The sequence below is a fragment of the Sardina pilchardus genome, chromosome 4 (assembly GCF_963854185.1).
Source record: "Sardina pilchardus chromosome 4, fSarPil1.1, whole genome shotgun sequence".
NCBI lineage: Eukaryota > Metazoa > Chordata > Actinopteri > Clupeiformes > Clupeidae > Sardina > Sardina pilchardus.
This window is the reverse complement of record NC_084997.1, coordinates 10,914,958-10,940,037: the sequence shown is the minus strand read 5'-3', so window position 1 is coordinate 10,940,037 and position 25,080 is coordinate 10,914,958. Positions and strand designations below refer to the sequence as shown.

The following is a 25,080-nucleotide window of genomic DNA, read 5'->3' as shown; positions in this document are numbered from 1 at the left end:
TTTAGTGCAACATTATGCAATCCAGAAATAAAAGCTTTATTCAGATTCACATTAAAGGGGTTGTTTAGCATGATAAAGGAACAAAAAAAATCACACAAAAAAATAAATAATACAAAACCATATTCACAACCACAAACTCTTGACTGGGCATTTCAGTGATAAATTCTTTTATTTGTCGTTTCATCAGCCATACTGTTCACTTCAGAGAATTCTAGCTATAAGTTAGATACAACTTTACACCCATTTGCTTGTCTCGTTCAATAAATTACAAGTCATGAAAAAATGTACTGAAACCAAAATGTGTGACTATGTGCTTGTAATTTGCGTTTACCATCTGGACATTGCAATATACTGTATCAGAACATTGCTGCATTACAGGGAATTCAATATGAACAGCTTTGGTATCACACAAACTGCTGCTTTAGCTTCAGTCTAAGTATGGGATGAAGGATTGAAATGTTTCAGTGCACTCTCCTGGTCATTGCACATTAAACTCTTAAAGGGGTTGGAGTCAATGCCTATCAAACATTGGAATAGAAAAAGAATATTAGTTAGAATATTTAAGGATATTAGTCTGGTGTTCTTTGTAGTGGTGTCTTGTTATCCCATCACGGTCTGATTGGATAACCTAGCCACCATGTTTTCTCAACTGATAACACCCCAATTGTACCAAATATACTTATAGTTTCAAAGCTGTGGCTGCTTCAGTAAAGGGACGCTTTAGTGGGCCAAGATATCAGTTACATCTATTTGGAACTGGCTTGAAAAATCTCATTCACTTTACAGAAAAAAAATGTGTTGATTCGTAAAATTCTAATCTTAACACATTCACTGAACCTACACATAAATAATACTAACATGAAATAATCCCAAATTGAAATGAATTCTTAAAAAATCTTAACTTCTGATGAATTATGCATGAAAAGTATTATTTACTGCTAATTGTGAAATTTTGGATTGAACAATTTCCAAAGACATCAATTTCACAATGTAAAGTAGTTTAAGAATTGCGAGAACTTGCAAATTGTGTAAGTAACTATGAGAACTCTGTCAGGATGCCAGAAACACTTGCAATTCAACAGGTGCAATTAAACATTTGCTGGCATGGTTTAGATTGAATGAACCAATGTACAATATATTTAAATAAAACTATATTATTATATTAAGCTATGATTAAGGTAAAAGTGCAAGCATAACAGGAAAAAAATAACATGAAAAAAGATGCAATATTTGTCGTCTCTTTTCTTAACAGCAGGACAATGTGTGCACAGTCAAGAGAGGACATCCTGTTTATATTTGAATTCCGTGGAAGGGCTTTGAAATGACATTCAGCAAAACAGCTGTTGTGACACAATGAATGATTCAAATGTTTATATGAAGTGTGTCAATGTTTAAAAATGCTAAATTAAATGGGTGTCTTGCACCTGTCGGCTACAGACAAAAAAACCCTTTTAACCACAACACTGACGTTTGCAAACACGGTGTGTGGTCAATGTCCAGACAACAATTTTTACACACACACAATGTCAGCAAAATTAGTCATGTGTGTAGGTTCAACACGCTACAAGTCACATGAGGTTCACCTGTGAGTCTGCAACACAGCAACTCAGGCAGGCACAAGACTGTAGGCAACCATTCAGAGACAGGACTGCTAATTATCTTATACGGTAATACCCCCAAACATAAAAAATACTGTACTGAACCATAATTTTTGAGAAATTTCTCATTTCCATTTTTTTTGGCTAAATCAATGTTTTATTTTTTTTTCAAGAACAGTGAGTTAGCTCCACTAACACTGCTATGTAAAAGTCAAAAGACAACAAAATTGTTTTCATTATAACATAAAAATGTTATTTCATCAGATTTTTTTTGTCAGTTTTATGAAGCATTTGGCAACAAAAAGAATGCTTGGGTGATTTTAATTGAACTTTCAGCAACCTTTTATGTAAGATGTGATGACAAACAATTTGACACTAAACCCGTTAAAATGTCTTGACATCATTTTTGACTCATTTTAGTCTCTAGCAGTACACTGTATTTGAGAGATCTTAACGGTCAAATGTCCTCTTACACAACTGCGAGAATTTAGAGTGCCCATTCATCATCAGTCAACATTCAGTATTTAGATATGTCTCTGCTATGACAATTACTTGTAATAAAAGAGTATCTTAAGGTCATAAAAACTAGCAGAAAAAAAGATATACACCATATTCTTCACAAATTGCAAGGCCCCCGCTCAACCTAAGGGGACAAAACAGAATTACACATTTACATATTTTCTTATGCTTTTGATTTTCTTGCAAATAGTCATTTACTTATTAGTGTTTTTTTTTGTTGTTGTTGATAAATGAGTTTGTGAGAAAATACTGTTACTGGGCTCTACCTTGATAGGTCCACAAATCCCTCAAAGAAGGACACATCAACTGTGAACAGTTAGTAAAGCTTTGTCAAAAAAGTTGAGTGAGTAGAAGAATGTCAAGAGAACCAGGGAGAAGGAAGGAGGCAGGGGTTAGGGTCAAGGGTCAAGGACGAGGATCCAAGACAATGAACACTAAACCACTGAGCATGCTGCCAACCGCCGAAAGAGGTAAAAAAAAAAGACATTGAGAGCCGGTGCGTTATTACTGTCCGGTTGTGTGAGATGCTGAGTTCTCAGTGTTCAGTGTCGCTTTCAGGGTCTCACCTCAGAGCGGACCTCTCGGTGGTTGAGTGAGCAAGAGCTGGGTACTTGGTGCCTGGCACCAAGTAGGCCTGGTGTGCTTACATTATTACATAGACATGTGGCCCATTCAGGCTCTACCAGGACTGTCCTTCCCCCTGGGAGAGAGAGAAGGGGGCCTGGGGCGCAGCTCAGCCCAGCCAGCCTCCTTTTGGGGGGACTCTGCCAGGCTTCTTTCTTGTGGGGGTGGGGGGGTCGTGTCCCTCCTTCTGTGCAGCTAAGGTGGAGGAGGTCACTGTGTGATGGGGGTGGTGGGCGTAGTGGGGGTGGCGGGCGAGCTCTGGTAGGAGCGCAGGAGGACTTTGTGCTTGGTGGCCGCCCCGGTGCGGAGCTGCTGCTCCTGGACCAGGAACTCCTTGAGGCGCGTGGTGGTGAAGGTGAGGGTCTGTCGCCGCAGACGCATCAGATAGGCGTCCTGCAGCCAGGCGTTGTTGTAGCAGTCCTTGATCGTGGGTCGGGCCCTATTGGAGAATATGAACACAACACAAGTGGAGGTGATGCATTTGGTCACAACGATTGCCTACCCAGGGACCAGAAGTCAAAGTAAATTATAATCATTATGACTGGTTTGATTATTTCAGCCTGTTTCAGCGTGTGTGTTCTGTAGCTCCATTAAAGAGGGCTGTTTTTCTTTAAGCATATGATGAGTAAGTGTGGTCTGGCCTGGAGTTTCTGCAAAAGGAATTTCACATCTTGTCTCAAGTATTATTTATTAAATATTTACAAATAAAATTGAATCTGTGAGAAACCACGGCACCTTACGGATAAATATGAGTGTTTTGGACACTTAAAAAGTGTTACTGACCAAGGGTAGCTGCACAGAATCTTCTTGAGGAACAGGGAGGCACTTTGAGAAACATTCTGGTAGAGCTTGCCGAGGTCAAACTTAGCGGCCTGGATCCTGGCTTCTGTATCGGCCGGATCAGCCGGCATGTCGTCCGTAAAAGGCAACTTCCCACTGAGCCTAAACACATCAAATTACACATCAGATACCGTTATACAACTGCTATACAGTATATTTTACAGTCTTTATAAGCTGTGTAAAATGCAAAAGAAACAGGGTATTCATGGTAATAAAAAGCAGATATTTAAATTCTTCAGACAGGCATCAGCATTGTGTTATGTTTTCATGTCAAAGATACACTGAAAGATAACTATAACTGGATGCACTGATATGCATAATAATATAATAAATGTGTGTGATTTTGTAACAAACTATAAACATAACTTGGATAAGATATAGAGGTGGTGCACGGACAGCAGTCTGTAGAAAGAGAGCTCAGAATTCCTGTACTTTTCAGTCTATATAGCAGCTCTTTTCCATTTCGATTTTTGCTGGAGATTCAAATGGAATGCTGCCAATCAATTTGCCTTTGAGTTACTCAGTGAACATTATATCTTCAGAACATGTTGCCATGGAAGTGAATTACACATTCATGATTAGTCATTTGTTGTGGTTTGGCAGTCGTCCTTTTTGTACTCATTCCGACCCACAACAGCAACTTGCTTACTTGTCTATATCACAAGCCATGCAACCTGCTCAGAGTGCAGCAGAAGTGCCGTATTAAGAGTTTATGTGCCATCAAAATAATTTTGGAAACATAAAGTAAAAAAAAAAATGGTTAGGGCTGCTTTAATGAGTCGTGGTATTGACCAACATGTTCATGATGGACACTGACTGTGTAACAAACAAGTGGGATGGTGGGACTGGTATCAACAAAAGATCCATTTGTTTTGAATCCTCTGAGATACTGCAGATGCTTTAGTAGCAAGAGAGCCAAGAAGAAGAAGAAGAAGAAGAAGAAGAAGAAGAAGAAGGAGGGTGGCACTCGACTCAGTACTCACATGATGTAGGTTAGGACGCCTACACTCCAGATGTCAGCTGGCGGCCCCACCACATCCCCTTTCAGCATCTCAGGAGCTTTCACAGAGAGCAGCCCGGGATTCAAAGGAGCACAAATTACAGTGGAGAGATGAGAGGGAAAGCATATGCCCCACAGGAGCGGGGGAAAAAAACAGATTTATGTAACAGAGAGAGAAGGGGAGAGAAATTACTGTTTAGTTAGGAGGACGATAAACAGAAATGCCTTGTGAAATTGAAAGAAAAATATTGTTGGGAAGATTTAGATGTAGAAAAGAACCATAAGCCTCAACATGTTTTGAGTGTACAGTTTGAAATAGATAACTACGTACTGTGCTTATTTTGAAGGAACCCATGGTTATTCATAGAAATCCTAAAGCGTTAAACTGCATCTTTATTCTGACGATGAGACATACAGTACATGACTAGTCCCTCATCTTTCTACACAGGATAAAACACACATGTATAATCTCCCCCTCTTTCCCACACACACACACAAACATAAAATAGGCCCGCATACACACTCACACATCAATATGTATGTCCAACCACAAAAAAAACACATCCACATCTAAGACATTCGGAATATATTAAAACCACATCAGTTGGGAAAAGCAGATACTTACACATAACATACTGTAAGTCCAATTACATAAAGCACAAGCCATAATAAGCCACTACTACTCACACATGTAGTCCAGAGTCCCCAGTGGTGGGTTGAACTGTTTCAGGAAGAGGGGGTTGAAGGTCTGAGCAGAGCCAAAATCAATGATCTTCACCACGTTCATGTGCGTCACGATAATATTGTCTGGCTTGATGTCCAGGTGCAGGATTCGCCGATTATGAAGGTAGTCGAGACCTTGCAGTATCTGGACGACATAGGCCACCACATCGTCTTCAGAGTAGCGGAACCTGTTTAGCAAGCAAACAAACACTTCACTGTCAGAAATGTTGCATAAGAGAGACACAGAGCACAAGTGATCTGGCACAAGAGGCAGCTGAACCTTGTGTGTACAAAGCACAGGCTAACCAGACTAAAGGACAGTATTCATTCATTGTGGACTGTCACAACAGAACGCTTTGGCGCTTCCTTAACGGACCTGTCGATGAGGCTGTGGAGGATCTCCTTCCCCACACAGCACTCGGAGATGAGGACCAGGTAGCGCGGTGTGACGTAGGCCTCGTGCAGGGCCATGATCTTGTCGTGGTGGAGGGACTTGAGGATGTCGTACTCCTGGAGCACAGACTTCTTGTTCTCCGGCTCGTACGGCACAATTTTGGCCATGAAGAGATTGCCAGTGGCGTTCTCCCGGCACTCTCGGATCACGCCAAACCTACCCCTATGAGGCGATTGGGAATAAAAACATTGACCTTTTCAACACTTCAATTAGCCACACTTGTTTTTAGACTCTTTTGTGCAACCTCCTGAATCTAAGAAAATACAAACTAACTTTTTTTTAAAGTAGGGAGCATTTGTACTAGCAAAGTTAATCTTGAAAAATACATAAGATATTTTCAGAAGAGCAACACCATAGAGGATAATATAATGTAAATGTCGTAGATTAAAAAAATACAACACGGTCAGTGTCACTATAGCATCTTCAGTAGCAGTGTCTACCTGGCCTTCTCATCCATGAAGGTGTATGGCTTCTGTGGCACCCCCTGGCGCAACATGGACTCTCCACCCTTTCCGGAGGGCACCCTGAGACTTGAAGGGGTGGCCCGGCCTGAAGGTGTCATCCGTCCACTGGGCGTCATGCGGCCCTGGGTGCCGTCCACAAGCGGGGTCAGGCTGGTTACCAGCACAACAGGGGGCGAGATGGCAGTGGAGAGGGTGGTGGGGGCCCCCTGTGCGGCTGAGGTGGTGCCGGCGGTAGTGGTGTACATCGGCACGGTCGAGATCGGCTTTCCGATGGCCTGCGGGGCTGAGACCAGTGGTGGTGGGGAGACAGGGGGAGCTTTGGTCATGGGGGGTACCACGTTGATCGGGCTCTGTGGCTTGGGAAGGACCACGGGGGGCGCAAGTTTGGTGACAGCTTGTGGCTTGGTGACGGCAGGGGTTTGTGATTTGGTGACGGCTGTCGCTTGTGGTTTGGTGACGGCTGTCGCTTGTGGTTTGGTGACAGCTGTCGCTTGTGGTTTGGTAACAGCTGACACTGTTGTCTGCGGTTGGGTGCTGGGGGGTGCGGGCTTAGCCATGGTGATGTTTAGGGTGCTCTTAGCTTTGGCAGTCGTGGCCGTGGTTGTGGTTGTGACTTTGCCAGATGTTGGGGCGGTGGCGGTGGTGGGGGTGTTGGCGGGGGATGGCATGGAGGTGGGAACAGTGACTGCCTGTACAGGAGCAGTGGGCTTGCTGGGCTGGGCTGGAGCCGAGGGAGCAATAGGCTGGGCGGGAGGGGCGGAGGAGGGGGCCGCAGGTTTGGTGATGGCAGGCTTCAGGGGCACCGTCATGGAAGATGTGACCACCGCGGGTGCTGATGGGAGGGTCTTCACCACAACAGCTCCAGTGGATTTTGGAGTTTCTGTCAGAAATTGCAATAATATGTATTGAACATAAATTGACTGAAAAATAAAATTGTATTTGAACAGTAGTTGTCCTCCCTAACACATTCAAACTAGCCTCTAAGATAAGCTTTACACACTGACACTGTTAGTGGGGACAAATGAATAAAAAGCTCATTTACAAATGCACCATACCTGCAGAGTCCAGGACCACCATCTCTGAGAGGTTGCTGTAGGGTCCCTGTCCAGCTTTATTTACGCAGGCCACTCTAAACCGGATGGCACCAGAGGCCGGCAGGTCAGTGACATTGAAGTAGCAGTCTGCCACACCAGTGGCCACCATGAGCCAGTTGGCTTCACCTAGAAGAGAGGACAATGCATTGCAGTAAGTGGAAAATATGCCAAACTAAAACACGCCTACAATTTTCTTCAGGCCTACTACAAACCAAAACCATTTTTTAATTTTAGTAGGACACAATTTCATATTTGAACTTAGAATCTATGCTAGGGGAGGAAGGGATCCAGCTTTATCTAACAGCAACAACCATTCAAATGACCAAGAGCTGAATCAAAATCAAAATGTCTATTTCCAAAGCATCAGGTCCCATAAAATCCCATAACAACACTTCAGAAATTTGGAATAGCAATATACATTGTAAAACTATCATCACTATTTCAACTTGGCAACTGATCATTTTCCAGAACCAAAATCAAGATCAGAGAAAAACTGCAATATTCAAAATATCCAAATGGTGGTGCTAAAGAGTCAAACATGGTTACTGAGGTCCACCATGAGAATGCCCAGCATCACCACTACAGTGAATAACACACACGCCTTAGGGCAAACACAGTTATTGCGGCTACACAAAGAAACGAAAGTCAGAGGAAAAGAAGCAGAGTTTGCAATCTCCAGATGGTATATGGGCGAGAGAGTGCAGGGGTCACCCACCCTCGGTTTTCCTCTCCAGGGAGTAGGTGCAGGGAGCCATGGTGTCTGAGGGTCTCCACACCACCAGAGCAGTGTTCTTGTAGCGCTGCGGAACCTCGGGGGTCCCCGGGCGGTTGGGAAGACCTGCAGGGATGGGCATCATTATCCTTCTAATCACATGCAATATGACAGTGGTTCATAAGTGCAATCACTAATTCAGTCTTTCAATTAATCAAACTAACCCCAGACGTTCAAATTCAAAACACACTCGACTGATCATTGGTGTCCTTTCACATATCCATGGAATATCTTGTATCTTAGAAACGTGTTGAATAAAATAATTCCAAATGCAGTTGAGCACTGACTACACCATTATCTGCAGCTGACCATATCCATATAAGAACTTCCGAAGTCATATGAGGCCCCCTGCTGGGCTGTGTTGTCACTTTGCTGGCGTTCGTCACTCATCAAGAGGGCTTGATGTCTGACCTCAGCTGTTGCTGCCTGGGCGCCCTGATCACTAAGCTGGGGCACTTCATGAGCCTGTGGCTCTAATCAGAGCATTAGCAAGGCTCCAACAGCCCTGGCTCTGCCCAAGGCTCTGCCCAAGCCCACAAGCCCTAAGTGTTCTGATACTGGGTCCCACCCTTAGGACAGCTGCTAGCGGCTGGGTGTGGAGACTGGAGAGGCAGGCGCTGTGTGAGGGCCTGTGGGTTTCTCTTCTTCATCCCTCCAGCTCCCTTCACTCTTACTTTATTCCTCTCTCCCTCCCTTCCAGTCTCAAAGATTCAAATTCAACTTTGTGTAAAAGTGTGTACTGAAGTCGTAAATTAGAAACCTGAAGGTAAATTCAAATGTGCTTTGGCAGCAGAAATAAAACTACGCAACCGAGGATACAGATTTTGTAACCAAAGGTATAAACAAAGTTTGCCTCTCTCGCTCTCTCTCTCTCTTTCTCTCTCTCTCTCTCTCTCTCTCTCTCCCTATCTCTCTCTCCCTCACACACAACTCTGTGACGCGATGGTGAGACTCACGGGCGAGGGAGAGGGTGCAGGAGCTGGTGACGGAGGCCAGAGGGTTGGTGGCCACGCACTCGTACAGCCCCGCATCCTTCTTGGTGGTCTTCATGATCATCAGCAGCTGCCTCCCGTCGGGACAGGAGATCATGTTCATCCGCGCGTCGATCTCCAGCGGCTTCTTATCTGGGCAAAACAAGAAAACCCACAGCGATGTGAGCAGCTGCCACCGCCGACTGGAATCGTGTGTTTTGGCTAATTCCAGTTTTGGTTGGGGTGTTCAAAAAGCTTGGGCATGGGTGTCTAAAATAGGCTTATGTTTACAGTTTAAAACTTGGCTTTGCTGCACCACGGGGAGATCTCAGTTTGAGGTGACATTTTGCAAAACAAAGCATGCTTTAAATAGCCAAAAATAAACCGCTATGCTGTGGTGATGTCAGCACAATGCTTGCTGATAGACCAAACATTTATAACTAAGTGCAGGGTGGACACAATAAAGAGGACTGTTAGAAAAGGCTAAGAGATGTGCAGAATCTGATGACACATTCATTAATCTTTGGGGACACCTCTGCATAATCTCTTCTTTATCCAAATTGCAGCCAAACTGCAGCACATTGAGGTGACTGGGACCTTATGAATGTTAATGGATATTACTGGATTAAATCCAGATAAAATGCAATGTAATATTATGCCACTTCAAATACTCAGGGAAAAAAATGGATGAATTATTAAGGGAATGGTAAATTAACACCAACAAGAGTGCAGGAGGTTGTGTAGGTAGGTTCAACATTGCATATGAAGTACAAACATCCTGAAAGCTGATCCACTCGGTGCACTAGATGCAGACAAATCAATATTCATTCCGCAAAGACGATAGTCTCTCTGTGCAGAAAAACCAAACAGGCCTCCGAGCAAAGCAAATAAATAAAGTTCAGCTGCTGTCGCCCACGCTGAGCTCCCCCTCTTCCTGATGTGACAGGAGGAAGCTTACCTTTCCTCCACTGGATGTGTGGGTGGGGGCTGCCAGCAGGAAGGCAACTCAGAGTGACTGGATCTCCCTCCAGGAGGACATGGTCCCTCAGCTTGATGTGGAACACAGGAGGGAAATCTGAGGGAGGGATGGAGAGAGAGGAGACGACAGACAGACAGAGAGAGAGAGAGAGAGAGAGAGAGAGAGAGTGGGAGAAGCAGAGAGAGAGGGAAAGAAGTAGAAAGAGAGAGAGAGGCAGAGTGAGTGAGAGAGAGACAGAAAGGGTGAAATGGAAAAATGAGGCATTGAAGGGCTTATATAATGATACACAATTAACTGGTGACATTCATTCTTCAATGTGCAATGATGCTTCTTCTTCATGACGGCTGCCCTGTATGAACACATTGTGCCATATGAAGATGCATGGTGGAGCATTTGGCATTCCATTATCAGCAGCAGCCAGACGACCACGGCACCACATGATCCATATCACAGGAGAAATTTCCAATCGAAATGGGATTACGCTGGCGCACCTGAGGTCAGTCGAGAGTACTGGCGGGAGCGCGAGAGCGAGCCATTCTCCCTGGCGATGGCAGTGGGGAGGTCAGGCTGGGAGACCGTCTTGTCCCTCTTGCTTCTGCTCAAGCCCCATCTGTCCCACCTGGACCTCCGGTCAGTCTCGGCAGCCGCTAGAGAGGAAATGAAAAACCAGCTTGCATGACATGCCAAAGCAGATGGAGATTCATTGCTGAATTATATACCTGATAGATCCTTATAAGCCCTGAAAGTGTATTATCCAACAGTCTACTGTATGTTTTGTGATGAAATGGTACAGTATGTCTGATGAAGGGCTAACGCCAAAATGTAACAAAGTAAAATTCTATTCAGACTTTTTTCACCTCTTTTATGCCCATTTCGTCCAGCACATATTCAGAATTTGGATCTTCATGCTTGCTTGTTATTATTATTGTGACAAAACAGTTTCATCAATGGCTAACACTAACATTCAGTGTGTAACCTGCAATAGCTGGTGTCTAGCACACTAATATGTAAGGGAATGGGGAACAAATTGTGTTCGTACCCTTGGCTGTGGCATCGGACTGGACGCTGGACATGGACTCCAGTGACTCATTGGAGGCCCCAGTTGAAGTGCGGCGCAGGAGTGACAGGAAAGGCCTCCTGGTCACGCTGCCCTCTTCCTCCTGGGTCCTGGTCTTCCTCTCCTCCGAGTAGCTGCGGATCCGCATAGATATGCCGGCCACGGTGGAGCCGATCTTCTTGCGCATGGCCAAGACCGGAGATTCGCCGGGCTTCTTGCTGCTCTCCTGTTCTGCCGGAGTCTCCACCCCACCGTCCATCCTCACCATCTCCACCTCCTTCTTCTCCTGGGAGCCGCGGCGACCCAGAGCCCAGGAGAGCCTGCGCCTCGACTGATGCTCCTCCTCCTTGGCCTTCTCCTCCTTGCGCTCCTCGGACGGTGTCCTCCGCAGGCGCATGGAAAGCCTCCTCATGAAGCCCGGGTCCTTCTGGGCCTCGCGGAGATCCTGGACCGACTTGGACTTCTCCTCCAGCCTCTTGGGCACGAGCTCGAGCGGGGCCCCAATCTCCCCAGGCCGGTAGACCTGCTCGTCAGTGTCCTCAGCAGACACCGCAACTGGCTTCTCCTCAGGCTTCTGCCAGGAGAGCATTTTGAGGCTACGGGTCAAGGATGACTCACGCTTCTTGAAGCGAGCCTCAAAGACCTCCTCGGACGCAATGTCCTTGAAGCTGCCTCCACTCGGTGTTGGGGTGCCCTCCTTCATGGGAGAGTGACGCAACGTGGGTGTCTTTGGCGGACTCGGCTCCATGGCAGAAAGCTCCGGGGATGCCACCCTGGAGAAGACAGCTGGGTGCTCCCGGGTTTGGGCAACAGAAGTCTCAGCAAACGCCGGTGTCGGTTCAGGGAACACGGGTGCGTAGACAGGCACTGATGGTGGGTATTGGGTAGGGCCTGGTGCAGCTGAGCCGCTGGCTGGTGGGGCAGCTGGTGCAGCAATAGTCTGCATTATACTGGCATAGGCCGACATCCTGCCATCTGGAAGTACCACCCGACTTGGAGTTGGCGTCATGTAGGTTGAGACGACTGAAGTCTGGACTCTCGGGGGTGCTGGTGCCACCACGACAGGGCTGGAGGGTCCAGGGACATCTGGTGATCTAACTGGCGGGTGCATGTCCACATCATCCTTTCTTATAATATCAATTCCGGTACCGTACACTGTCCCTTCATCTTTATACTCTTCTTCCTTCCTTTCCTCTTCTTCTTCCTCCTCATCTTCCTCTTCAATTTTTTCCTCTATCACACTTCTTTGGAGCATACTAGGTGTGGATGCCTTTTGGATCACCTTTGGAACGACCTCTACTGTTTCCACTACTCTTGAGCCACCCGCATCTCCAGGTCTCTTATCACTTCCAGCCTCCACTGTGGTCACCACTTCTGTTTCCATAGCCGTTTCCTCCTCTTCCTGTTTAGTCTCCATCTTCTCAATCTTCTCAGTCTTTTCAATCTTCTCAGTCCTCTCTTCCATCTTAGTCTCCATCCTCTCAATCATCTGTTCCAGCTTGCTCTCCGTTCTCTCAGGCTCCATCTCCTCCTGCTTGCTCAGCGCTTCCTGACGCTCTGGTTCCGGTGTGGAGGGTTTAGGGGTGACGGCCCGCGGCTCGGCGAGGCAAGACATGGACTGGGCCTCCTGCAGCCGGCGCTCCTCGATCTGAGCCAGCGGGATCTCCAGCGGGGCCCCCATGCGCCGGTGCAGCGGCATGGGCTCGACGTCGTCGCCCTGGCTGAAGGAGGCGCTCTTGCGGAGCACCTTGGTCTTGGGGATGTCTTCTCGGGGGGACTCGCTGGAGGCGGCCCTGACGAGTGGAGGGGCGCCCACGCGGCGAGTGTAGCGCCGTTGGTCGTCGCCCATCCCCAGGGTGTCGATCAGCGGCCCGCGCAGGCCGCTCATCTTGTTGTCCACCATGCCGCCCCGGAGCAGCCGCTGCCGCATGAGCTCCAGCTTCAGGGCGTAGTCCTCCTGGCTCATCATCCCGGCCCCGGGGCTCGGGCTCCTCCTCGGCAGCTCCATGGACATGGCCTTCTTGAGGACACGTCTGCCGTCCTCGCCGCCCCCCTCTCTGGCGCCCTCTTCTGGACTGATGCGGAGCGTCAGAGCGCTGTCGGCCGAGCCGCCCCGGCGCAGCTCACCCCTCTTGCGGCTGGCCCCCTCGGGCTTGTCCGAGTCCATGCTGGAGCCCCTGCGCAGGGGCCTCTTGGGGTGGTCCACCCTCGGGGCCACCTCTCCTGATTCCTCGTCCGATGACCCCTTCCCCTCGTCCTGAGTCGACCTCTTCTTTGCCCGTCCTCTTACAGATGCGTCCTCGCCCTCCTTGTCCTTTTTGGTCGGCTCACACTCCATTGGCTCCTGTCCCTGGCTATCTGACACAGCCGCCTCAACAGAGCCGTTGGCCTTTCTCGCCGCCTCATCCTCGGCTGGGATTTCCGTCAGGGAGACTCTGGAGCCGGAGAAGCCCAAGTTCAAAGGCATGGGGATGAAAGGCAGCTCCTCGATGTCCTCGTCCGAGTCTGAGGAAGAGGAAGGAGGAGGGGAGCCTTCTTTGAGGTGTTTTGGGACGGCAATGGACACGTGACTTGAGGAGTCATCTAGCAGCTCTGGTATGGATCTCATCACCATTTTCGACTTGTAGCTGATAAGAGATCGCTGAGGGAGGGAGAATGAGAAGGAATACAATTAAGATAACCATGGCAAAGAGAGTTGCTTGAAATAGATAAGTGAAGATAAGTGCTTTGAACACAACAAGTTATCGCTCTTCAATTAATTACTGATTTCCCAATGGCATTACACAGTATCTGTCCAGTGTAGAGTATAAACAGACTAAAGACAGTTTAAACACTGTTTTTGATAACGTTGAAAAAGTATCCAGGCTAACTTACCTGCCATTTTCTTCGTGACAAGAACTTCTTCAGGGATTCGGTGCTAATGGACTTTCCTTTGTTTAGAATCTGATTAACATTTAAAAATGAATATAACAAACGTTTATTTTTTATGAATTGTTGTCAACATTGTTTTTAATATGTAATTAAAAAAACATATAATAATATGATTCAGTAGTTAATTAAATACATAATTTGACATATCACGGCTGTCCTGTAATGAGGAGTGAAAATATTTGCTGCTATCCCATTGAGACTTTAGTAGGCCTACCATATTCAAACAATCATCTTGCATCTCATGAAATTAAACAGCAGAAAATATTTTCACAAAACACTCTGCCTACCTGCACAAATGTCTATTCCTAAATTTCAATATATATATATATATATATATACATACAGATAAGGATAGCATTAGAATGGATTCATTGTTGTTCACAACCTCAAATGATGAAAGATCTGAAATTTACCTTGAACCAAGGATGACGAAGACATTCACTAGTATCAGGCCTCCTAAAAATGGAAAGTAAAAATTGATTCATAAACAAATCACATGCCATTAAATACATATTTTTGGTTTGTATCTGTTTTTTAATGTCACATGCTGTGTATGGCACTCACACTTTATCAGCCACCAACAGCTTGATAACAAATCCCTTGGCTTCCGGGCAGAGATCAGCAAACATGCTCTCTTCAAAAGCCACGTTATAGTTCCTGATGTTGAGGACAGAGCTCCGGTCATTCTCCCCAGCGAAGGGGGACACACCAGTGAGGCTTTGGAGGAGAAAGAATGCATTGTTAGCCCTTGTGTTCATAATGAATCGATGATCTAATTTTGAAGTTCAACAATTTAAGCTATTTCTAATGTCTGATATAATACATTTTGTTAAAGGGTCAAGTGTTTCATTTCAGAACATGTACTGTAAGTAGGATTTTGTGAAAGGGATTGAATTGTGTTGTTCATTTATTTTTCTTGATGTGGTGAACCGAGAGGACCATAAAAAATGTACGTACCATAGATAGGTCAGGACCCCAACTGGCCTGAACAAAAGATGAAAATCCCATTAGAATGATGCATTTAATGATGTTTTTTTCTATTCGTAACATCACATAATGATCTGCAGCAGACATTTTGCAATTGAGGTACCAGGTTTTTTACCAGATGTCAGTTGCCTTGGAGACAGGTGTCTGGTTGACAACCTCTGGAGCAACAAATTCTGGAGTGCCGTATTTGCAGTACAGATCCTCGCCAGGTGTAAGTTTGATTGCATTCCCAAAATCACATATGCGAATCTGATCAGTCGTGGTATCAGCCATCAGAATGTTGTCAGGCTAAGAGAGAAAGAAGTCAAGTGTTTAGCTGATTGTGGCGGTGGTGCAGGTCTGGGAATCACAGACAGGGCTTGATGACACAGGAGAGTGACAGCAATAATCTGCTTACCTTGATATCCAGATGCATGATGTTATGTTCATGAAGATAGCTCACTCCCTCCAGCAGCTGTCTGATACTGCAACGGATCTGAGGGAACACATTCAAAGCACAATTTGCTCTCATTATGTCACATGGAATAATCATCTAAGCATCTTAAAAAAAAATGTTTTAAAGACTATACTATAGAGAGGGGTGTGTCAGACTTTCATAACAATATAACAGAGATAAAAGTTAAAACATTTTAAAAAATGCTGTCAGAATGGTAAGAAAGTTAGGTCATGATGGAGGCAGCTGTCACTACTTGGCTCCATCAGGGAGGTCACGGAATTCAACTCACATCCGACTCCATCACCACAGATTTCTTTGTCATCCTTTCCAGAAGTTCCTCGTGACACCTGAGCGACTTCGTCAAGGGCATCACTTACAATTACATACTGGCAGGCATAGACCAGTGGTGGGGAGAGGTGTGTATGAGTGTGTGCGCAAGTTTAGGTGTATGAGTATGTCTTTGTGTCTGTGTCTGTGTGTGTTTGTGTGTTTGTGTGTGTGTGTGTGTGTGTGTGTGTGTGTGTGTTTCCCTGTGTGTGCATACGCGTTTGCGCGTGTACACGTGCGTTTGTGTGTTTGTTTGTGTGTTTGTTTGTGTGTCTGTGTGTGTGTGTGTGTGTGTGTGTGTGTGTGTGTGTGTGTGTGTGTGTGTTAGTGTTAGTGTGTGCCGCTATAACCTTCACCGGCTTGAAAACAAGCTGAAGATGGCCTGGCCTGAAGAGCCCATCGCCTAAGTGGTTCTGACAGTGTGGCCACAGGGGGGGAAGAGAGCAGCGCTGGCTGGCCCCGGTCCAGACGTCTCACTGCGCCAGGTGTGACACAGGTATTAGACAGCGCACCCTGACACCACCAGCGCCTCCCCTCACTGCCTACAGCCAAACTCGGCGAGCAAGACAGGGGCTTTACGCCCTAAAGGATTGTTGTAACACAGTACAGAGGCAACTCACTAAGTCAGACACATGCTTGGTATCCTCACCATTCAGAAGGTATTAGTCTGTCTTAAAGAAAAGCGCCTTCTTAACATTAAGAGTTTTTGAAATCTGCTCTTCTCTCTTGCTAATCCTTTCACCTCTTGCACCTAGTATAGTGTGATATTCTCACCATACAGGAAGACATAATACTTTGTCTTAACGCAAAGCGCTTTCTTTTACATCTGGGCGGTTTAAATGGGCTCCTCTAGCCTGTTAATCCTGTAACCTCCTCCACCTTGAGACGAGTTTGTGTGAAAGGATACATCTCTGTGATTAAAATGACGGCATTCTTGGTCTCAAAGGCGTCGTGGAAATAGAGGATCCTCTCGTGGTCCAGCTCCGACAGCAGGGTCATCTCGCGGAGTGCTGAGGCCTTCTTTTTGGCGCGTGCCGAGATGAATTTGGCCGCGTATTCCATTTTCGCCGCTTTCTGCACCACACGCTTCACATATGAAAAGGCGCCCCTGAACAGACAGAATTTTTCAATTTCCATGAAAATGAGGAGATTATTCAGCTGCGTGGTCAAGCACATCTCTTCACTCTTTCTTTTCTTCCTCTCTGTGGAGCACGGCTTATATATACAGATGTCTCAATGGAAGAATAAACAGAATACATTAAAAGTTCAGAGATAAATATCATAATGTGCAATACAATTCCATAGTACTACTTCATATTTTTTTTCTATTAATACTATTATATACAGTTTGTATTATAACTACAATTTACAATTGACATTTTAATTGCATATATGCATGACAGATGTCTTGTATTAAATTATATTACATTTTCTAAATGTTTTCATTCAAGTGCTGTGCTTTGTAAACAAAAGTAAATACTTCATAGTCCTCATAGGCATATCCACTACATCTCACTCTGTCTTAAAAAACATATGAAGTGATCAGACAGTTACATAGGTCACCGTGTCTCTCTGAGCACTACAGAGACTCCACACGGCCAGTCATTTGGATTAGCCACAGTAGCGCCGCGGCACAGACGCAGTCGCAGTCGCCCGACGCCTGTGAGACTCATCAGGGACAGCAGGGAAACTGGCAGCGGGGCGTTGGGATTATAATTACAGCCAGCGCGTGAGAGCAATGGGGGGAAAATGCCAGCGTGCAGAACTGAGATACGGGGTAAACAGCTTTCCACGGGAGCCGTCCAGAGGGGGTGAATGTTTGCTTGTTTTTCAGCCTGACAAATAACAGGGTGGCTCCCGTCAGTGCCAAGGTGGTGTGTACACGGTGTCATTATCTACTTTTAAAGTCGCCCGCTGACATGAGACCTGTAAATGAATTCCTGCACTGGGACAGCCCCCCTAGTTACACGGCAGTTAAACTTGTCTGAGCGTCACAAAGCTGTTTGCTTGTGCAAATCAATGTTTAATCAGCTTTAAGATATCACCTGTCCCTTCTGTGCAAAATAAAATACATAATTAAATATGTTTGTAAGTATTTAATTCATTTACATACATTCATAAATACATAAAATATTGTACTGCTTATACCACTTTAAACAATGTAACAGTTTGTTATTCAATATTTTTGAGTTATTTTAGATTTTGTTTCATCAGACAAGACACCAGAGCAAAATCTCCATATCTAATCTAAAAATACTGGCAACTGTTGACAGGAACTTGTTTAGGACAACAAAGGAAATGTGCGTTGATGTGTCGGCCGGTGATCTGTCCCTGTGACTCACCTCCCAATCTCTTTGTGCACGTCATAGTAATCAGTCAGCCGGCGCATCTTCCTGAGGATGGACTGCTCGTCCTCCATGGCATCCTCGCTCCGCTTCTTGGCTGTGGGCAACAAACACAATCACCAAACCAATCAGGCCATCACTTTCGCACAAATGAAGAGTCAAGACTCCTTCCATGTCCCTGTCCAGTTCAATTTGGCTGTTTGCAACAAATAATCGCCTCTTTAAATCCGTGAAGACCGTGCGGTGTGGTTTATAGTCTAATGTGATAAATGTCTTAGGGCAGAAGAGATAAAGGCACAATAATATGGTGGCAACAACTAACTGAATGGAAATATAAGACCGGATATTTCAATGCCTAGGGAGCAATATTACGTCGATTTTACATTTGTTTTTAATTTTACTAATTTTACTATTCTATTCTATTCAAGGGCTTTCACACACTGAGAAAAAGGGAAGACTACTGCTGCTTTAAATGCAGAATTATCTGCACATAACTCAGCCTTCCTGAGAGAGGAGTAGTACACACAGGTGTACATCTAGCCTCACCTGTGTGCACCGTCAGCTCAGCCTTGCAGGAGACGGAGCCACCCAGGTTCTTGGCGCAGCAGGTGTACACCCCCGAGTCCTCTGGACTGGTGTTCACCACCACCAGCGAACACTCATTATCGTCATACACAAAGGTGTAATGGCTACTCTCTGCCAGCAGTACATCATCCTGAAACACACACACACACACACACACACACACACACACAAAGACATACACACACACACACACACACACGCACACACACAAATAAGCAAACTCAAACAGTGCGGTCGTCTGAAGACTGTAGCTTTTGCTAGCCTCTCTGAAGTGCTAAAACATCCCAGTTCCACTTCCCCTGCGCTTGTTTGCACAGGCACGAGTTAAAAGGGACAGCAAGTGGTCAGATGGTAGATGTAGCCCCGAGGCATTGCACCAGGATAGCTAATAGCATAAATTATGAGATTTATGAGAGCGGAGAGCCTGTTGGCCCTCTGTAGATTGACTCATGGAGAGAAGGGGAGATGGTGCCTGAAGAGTGCTGAGTGAGGCTCACAGTGGGGAGAGTGAGACTGGTGGAGCTTCAGAGGGAGGCACGCGCTCTCAGAGAGGGATACAGAGAGAAGAGAGATGAGGAAAACATCAGGGGAATTCAGCGTGACTCCTCTCTACCGAGACAGCATGCTATGGCAGGACTGGGACAGAAAACAAAGCTTGTGTGTGTGTGTATGTACTTGACTTTGGCTTAGCTTGGGACAAAAGTAACATCATGAATGATAAAAAAAAAAATAGAAAGCCAGTAACCTGTTCCACTGATCAAATCAGGTGCATACCAAACATAACACACTTAGCCTACCATGGTGCTCCTCATTATGCCTAAAATACCAACCATGTGCCATGGATAACATTACCATGCCTGCACCTCTGGAACATGCTGAAAAGTTTGGGGCTTCTTTTCACTTTTATTTCCAACAGTATTTATTCTATTATCATTATCTGTTCATTCATGGCAATGCCTGTGTATATGTGGTTTGATCATTGAACTTACTATGTATGAAACTAACAAAAGCTATTTTTTTCCAGGAAGAGGAGCAAAAAATACACAAAAAAGACAAGGTCAATGGGAGCAAAGCAAGCGGAGGAACACACCTTATACCAGAGAATATCTGGGATTGGCTTTCCCTCAACAACCACAGCAAAGCGAGGAGTCTCTCCCACACTGACATCCAAGTCCTCCATGATGGACTCAAACGTTGGAGGTGCTGAAAACAAACCAACAAACAGCTTATATACAACATTCATTAAGCAACAAGTGATACTAATAAGTGATAATTTAGTTTGATTTCCACTAAAAAGAACAAAATACACAATGTGACAGACTTATTCTGAAGTGCAGCTAAAAGGCCTCTCACTGTCTGTTGTGTGAGTGCATTAAAAAAAAGAATCCAGTGTCCTTAAACAGTCCTGACTTTATAAGGAAATAAACAAAGCATCTCAGGCCGAGCCCTTCACGATCCCTGCCAAACAACAACATCTTTCTTCAGGGGCATAATTTGATTGGCTGTGAAGCACAAATACGAACGATGGCAGAATTGTGAACTGTAGAACCAACCAGACGTAGGCACTGGCACTGTCGTTGGCATTGACATATGGGACTCACCGGCAAGTTCTAGCGTGAAGGTGCAGGTGTCGCTGCCGTACTTGTTGACGGCGACACACGTGAACTGACCCACGTCCACCCCCTTGGCCTTGATGATCTTGAGGGTGTGCTGGTCGTCATCAGGCATGCCCAACTCAAACATCCCCGCCCGGTTCACCAGAGTGGCCCCTTTCCTGTGAGCAGGACCACATGATTGTTTTTATTTCATTGCTTCCATTTCTGATACGATATTTCATATATCCATTTTATGAGAAAACTTTCCTTTGAAGTCTCACATTCAACCAGTCTCATGCCACAGTCTAATAAATTGGATCCCTTTTTAATTACAGCAACATAAAAGCAACAATGTAGTGAGCAAAGGGCCTGATCTGAAGAACACTTCTAAATCATGCTCTCTCATATTACACATGGCTTTAGACGTCAAGACGAGACAGTTCATTTACAGGGTCGGTTATAATAATAAGACTTGGCAATCATATTCGCACCACTCAAAGATCTCCATTAGATATCAAGATTTACGGATTTCGCCACTTGCCTTTTCCAGGAGACGGTGGCGTTGACGTGATTGAGCGTGACGCTGATGCTGACTGATTGGTTCTCCACCGCATACACCACGTCGGGCTTGTCAATGATGACGGGAGCTTCCTGCAGATAGGGACCTGTGTGCGTCGGAGAGAGATGAACACAAAGAGCAGAGATTCTCACCATAATTCACACATCCCATCGACCAGCTGTCAAGAGGTTTATTTTCATTCTCTCTCTCTCTCTCTCTCTCTCTCTGTCTGTCTCTCTGTTTCTCACACACACACACAAAGATCCATGGGCTACCTGTTTGTGTTTATCTCTCTCTTTCTCTCTCTCTCTCCATTTTTCTTCTCTCTTGCTCGCTCTCTCTATCTCACAAAAATCCATAGCCTACCTCTCTCTCTCTCTCTATCGCTCTATCTATCTCTCACTCTCACACACACTCTCTCTCCGTCTCACAAAGATCCATCGGCTACCTCGGTCTAAAAGCTGTACGGGGTCTGTGGCAGCCGAGGGCTTGCTGAACGCCTTGCTGGTGATGGACAGAACCCTGAAGGCGTAGCGGACCCCCTTGGTGAGCACGGTGACCATGTAAGACGTCTCCTTCAGACAGGAGGCGATGATGGTCCACTGGATGGAGCCGAGGGCTTGCTGCTGGACGGCGTACATCAAGGAGGCAGGGTCTGAAATCACAAGCATAAAAAGTGTGTTAACGTCACACTTAATTGCCGACTTTGACACCTTTGCCAACCCACTGCAGTCAATTTCCTCCTCGTTTTATACTACATACTCTGGCTGCACAACAGCCCTGGCAATGTGTCAGACTGATATCAAACAAGGACATTCAAACTTTACAGCACACGGCGATAGCACAGCAGTATATCTGGACTTGAGGCCAGTTTTGACGAGTGCATAAAACTGTTGTTGAAAAGCAATTAAAGTGGCATCACTTGCTACCCATGTGGCTTTTTTTCTGAGGGAGGGCATGAAGAGCCAAAAAGAATTAAACTGACTGCTGACAGGGCTCAATAAAAAGACCCTGTAAGGATATATCAATCTGTATCTCACCCAAAAATTCCCAATATATTATCATGGAAGCATAAAATAAATAACCAGTATGATGGAAGAGATACCAATGGAAGGATCCAGTCGTTTGGGCTTCTTCCACTTTAAGGTGATGGTCTTGCCAGTGATGGACTCAACCACCGGGGCACCATCTGGGGGATCTGGGATGATATCTGGAGAAGAAAGACAGAGGAAAGAGAAATACATTTAAGATATTATATAATAAAAACATGTTTTTAAATATTATTATATTTAAGATTTTACTTTAATATGTATATACATATTCAATATTCATGCCATAGACCCAAGCAGACATTGCATGTGTCTGTCAGATATATTATGTCCCTCTGAGCCCCAGCTGGAGGTTGAATCAACATCGTCTGACAGCACGGCACATCACTCACCTGTCACGTACAGATGGGCGTAGCAGGTGGCCTTGCCCACCTTGTTGGAGATGACGCTTTTGTAGACGCCGCCATGGGCGTGGCACACCGAGCGGATCACCAGGCTGTGGATGTCCCTGACTGCGGGAGAGAACAGCGCAGAGGGACACAGGGGTCAGAGCAGCGTCTGGCTACGGCATAAATAAGGCTCAGTGATACGGCTCCTCAGTGACATGCTTATTTCCACAGAGAGCCCAGTAAAGCCGGCAGGTCTGTATAAGACATAAAAGGGCCATATATCACGGGGCGGGCGGCCGAATAAGGGGAAGCCATATTTCAGCAGGAGCAGCCAAAGGGCTTAAGGGGATTGAAGTAATGCTGCTTAGCTACTAACATTGAGTCATCTTCCTGTCTTCTGTGCTTTCGATCTTCTTGCCGTTGTGGAACCAGGCGATGGTCGGGTACGGCAGGCCGGCCACTTTGCACTTGAGGACGGCCTCCTTCCCCTCGATCACGTCAAGGTCGTACAGGGGTTTGACGAAGTCGGGCATGGTGAAGCGCTCCACTTCGTTCTCAGGCACCTCTGGCTCCTCAGGGATAGAGGGCATCTTCTCCAACTTTGCCCTGCGGAAAACAAAGCCGGGGTAATTGAGATCCCATAAAAACAAAATAGACCCTAGTAGACAATGCATGCGTGCACAACTGTTGCAAGTGTCTGAAAGAACCCAATTTGTAGTTTTTTTTAGTTATTTCAAATAAAATATTTTGCATGGGAACCTGCATGCTTCACTACATTACATTTAAAATCAATTGCACTAAAAAACCTTCATGGAAAAACCTTCAATCTATGGATTGTGAATGAGGTGCAGTGTGTGTAGATGTAGCTGAGAGGCCAGTGGAGGCGTTTACATCTGGGAGGAGATGGCTGGCCGGGGCTCCTGCACATAGAGCTCGGCGGAGCACTCGGCGTCTCCGTGCGGGTTGCGGGCCACCACCGTGTAGAAGCCCTCGTCCTCGTTGCTGACGTGCGAGATGACCAGAGAGTGGCGCCCCCCTTCTTTTAAGATGCGGATGTCCTCGTTCTCCTCCAGAGGATGGTCTGGGTGAGGCACGGAGAAAAAAAAAAAATCCCAAGGGTCACTCTCTCCCAAGAATAGTCACTTAGCACATCAAAAAGGGTCATGGTCACTCAACGAATCGCCAGACAGTCCCCATGGGAGTGGCTCACTTACCGAAGTGATTCCAGGTGACACTGGGCGGGGGGGTCCCGCTGACCTTGCAGTCGAAGCGGGCGTTGCGGCCCTCGATCACCTCCAGCATGTCCAGCTTGCGAGTGAAGAGCGGCTCGATGGAGGGAACGACTTTGAGTTTGGCACTGGAGGTCAACTCCTCTGAAACACGACGTCGGGGGGAAGAGAGCGAGAGTGACAGAGCAGTCAGACATCAACACTTGAGATTGAAGTGGACAACAGCATTACGTAACCCGCCGCCTTGTCGCCGGGCAGAGTGACAGTCAAAGTGTTGACGAATCAATTCCATCTGATACACTCTGCCTCTGACTGTCACTCAGCAGGTGGCGTATGACACTTCCAAGTGGCAAGGTCATTGGGCTAAGTGCCTTTAGGTAGCTACACAGATTTTAAAAATCCACTTACAGACAAACGATCTCCCGTGACTTTGATTTTAAAAAAAATAACTTCGCTGCAGACATCAGAATCAGAATCAGAATCAGCTTTATTGGCCAGGTTTGCATAACAAACAAGGAATTTTTTGACTGCGGTTAATCTTTGCACTCAAGCACAACACTCAACAATAACATAACAAAACAGTAAAACTGTACTGTATCTAAGTGATACAGTACAGTCATACAGTATGTACATTTACAAATAAATAGATGCTATGGGTGGCCTTGTTGTCCCTGTCAAGGTATACCACGGTCGTGGACATGAACCAGTCTTACCTTTGGCCGTGCTCAGCTTGCAGGTGTAGGTGCCGCTGTCGTCCTCGTGCACCGAGTTGAGGAGCAGCCGGCAGCGGCGGCCGTCGAAGTGCATCTTGCAGTTGAGCAGCGCCGGCTGGATCAGCTTGCCGTCGGACAGCCAGTCCACGTCCACGTCCTGCGGGCCCGTCACGTGGCACTCGAACAGGGCCGTCTCGCCGGCCTTCACGCCGATGTCCCTGACGGGCCGGATCACCGCCAGCCCCGGCTCTATGGGGGGCGCTGTGGGGGAACAGAGAGAAGAGAAAAGCGAAAGAACAGCTTTGGTGAGACTCGCACAGTTTCACAACATGTCTCCGAGAAGTGAGAAAGATCCCGGTGGAATGTCTGTTTGCAAGTACTGTAGAATCTTGAGTCCCTGATATTATTTGTGTTTGTTTGTGCTTGAATCTGAAGCAAAAGGATGACATCCTTACAACTGACAGTGCAGTATGGTGCTGTAAGATGTAATGTTGATAAGTGAAAGCCGGAGGCACAATTGTCTGTCAGTGTCAGATTCTAACTTCCTGGCTGTCAATGGCCTAGGACTTTCAGTTCATGATGGAGCATCAGAGTTTCAAACTCTGGATCATTACCTTCTTTTTCTCAATTTCATCTCAAGTTATTTCTGCCACAGACAGGCTTCTAAGTCACTTCAAGGACTTTGCATTGATAAGGGATTGACTGACTTTGACATTTCTTGGCATTTTAGGATCATGAACCATAATGAAAAATGGAATGTTCTACAAACCGACTCATCAATCTTACTACAAATGTTCATCAATCTTAGTCTCAGTGTTTCACATCTTCCTTCAGAGGCTG

The 25,080-nt window shown here is 46.0% G+C and overlaps 1 protein-coding gene across 1 annotated transcript in view; it reads right to left on the bottom strand.

Moving 5' to 3' along the window:
• Nucleotides 1–25,080, bottom strand: part of spegb (striated muscle enriched protein kinase b) — a 63,278-nt gene continuing 38,198 nt past the window's right edge. Inside the window, exons 10-41 of the mRNA XM_062534127.1 lie at nt 24,241–24,501; nt 23,513–23,671; nt 23,190–23,379; nt 22,675–22,904; nt 22,302–22,421; nt 21,966–22,070; nt 21,309–21,515; nt 20,843–20,966; nt 20,308–20,480; nt 19,797–19,909; nt 18,668–18,836; nt 18,119–18,218; nt 16,684–16,884; nt 15,739–15,796; nt 15,411–15,488; nt 15,129–15,301; nt 14,984–15,010; nt 14,591–14,743; nt 14,440–14,482; nt 13,970–14,038; nt 11,078–13,736; nt 10,530–10,685; nt 10,018–10,134; nt 9,045–9,212; nt 8,032–8,154; nt 7,278–7,442; nt 6,199–7,102; nt 5,681–5,920; nt 5,269–5,492; nt 4,565–4,640; nt 3,525–3,683; nt 1–3,180 (exon numbers count right to left, since the gene is read on the bottom strand). Of these exons, the coding sequence (XP_062390111.1) occupies nt 2,952–3,180; nt 3,525–3,683; nt 4,565–4,640; nt 5,269–5,492; nt 5,681–5,920; nt 6,199–7,102; nt 7,278–7,442; nt 8,032–8,154; nt 9,045–9,212; nt 10,018–10,134; nt 10,530–10,685; nt 11,078–13,736; nt 13,970–14,038; nt 14,440–14,482; nt 14,591–14,743; nt 14,984–15,010; nt 15,129–15,301; nt 15,411–15,488; nt 15,739–15,796; nt 16,684–16,884; nt 18,119–18,218; nt 18,668–18,836; nt 19,797–19,909; nt 20,308–20,480; nt 20,843–20,966; nt 21,309–21,515; nt 21,966–22,070; nt 22,302–22,421; nt 22,675–22,904; nt 23,190–23,379; nt 23,513–23,671; nt 24,241–24,501 (7,973 nt within the window). The 3' untranslated portion in view covers nt 1–2,951. The remainder of the gene's footprint in view (nt 3,181–3,524; nt 3,684–4,564; nt 4,641–5,268; nt 5,493–5,680; nt 5,921–6,198; nt 7,103–7,277; nt 7,443–8,031; nt 8,155–9,044; nt 9,213–10,017; nt 10,135–10,529; nt 10,686–11,077; nt 13,737–13,969; nt 14,039–14,439; nt 14,483–14,590; nt 14,744–14,983; nt 15,011–15,128; nt 15,302–15,410; nt 15,489–15,738; nt 15,797–16,683; nt 16,885–18,118; nt 18,219–18,667; nt 18,837–19,796; nt 19,910–20,307; nt 20,481–20,842; nt 20,967–21,308; nt 21,516–21,965; nt 22,071–22,301; nt 22,422–22,674; nt 22,905–23,189; nt 23,380–23,512; nt 23,672–24,240; nt 24,502–25,080) is intronic.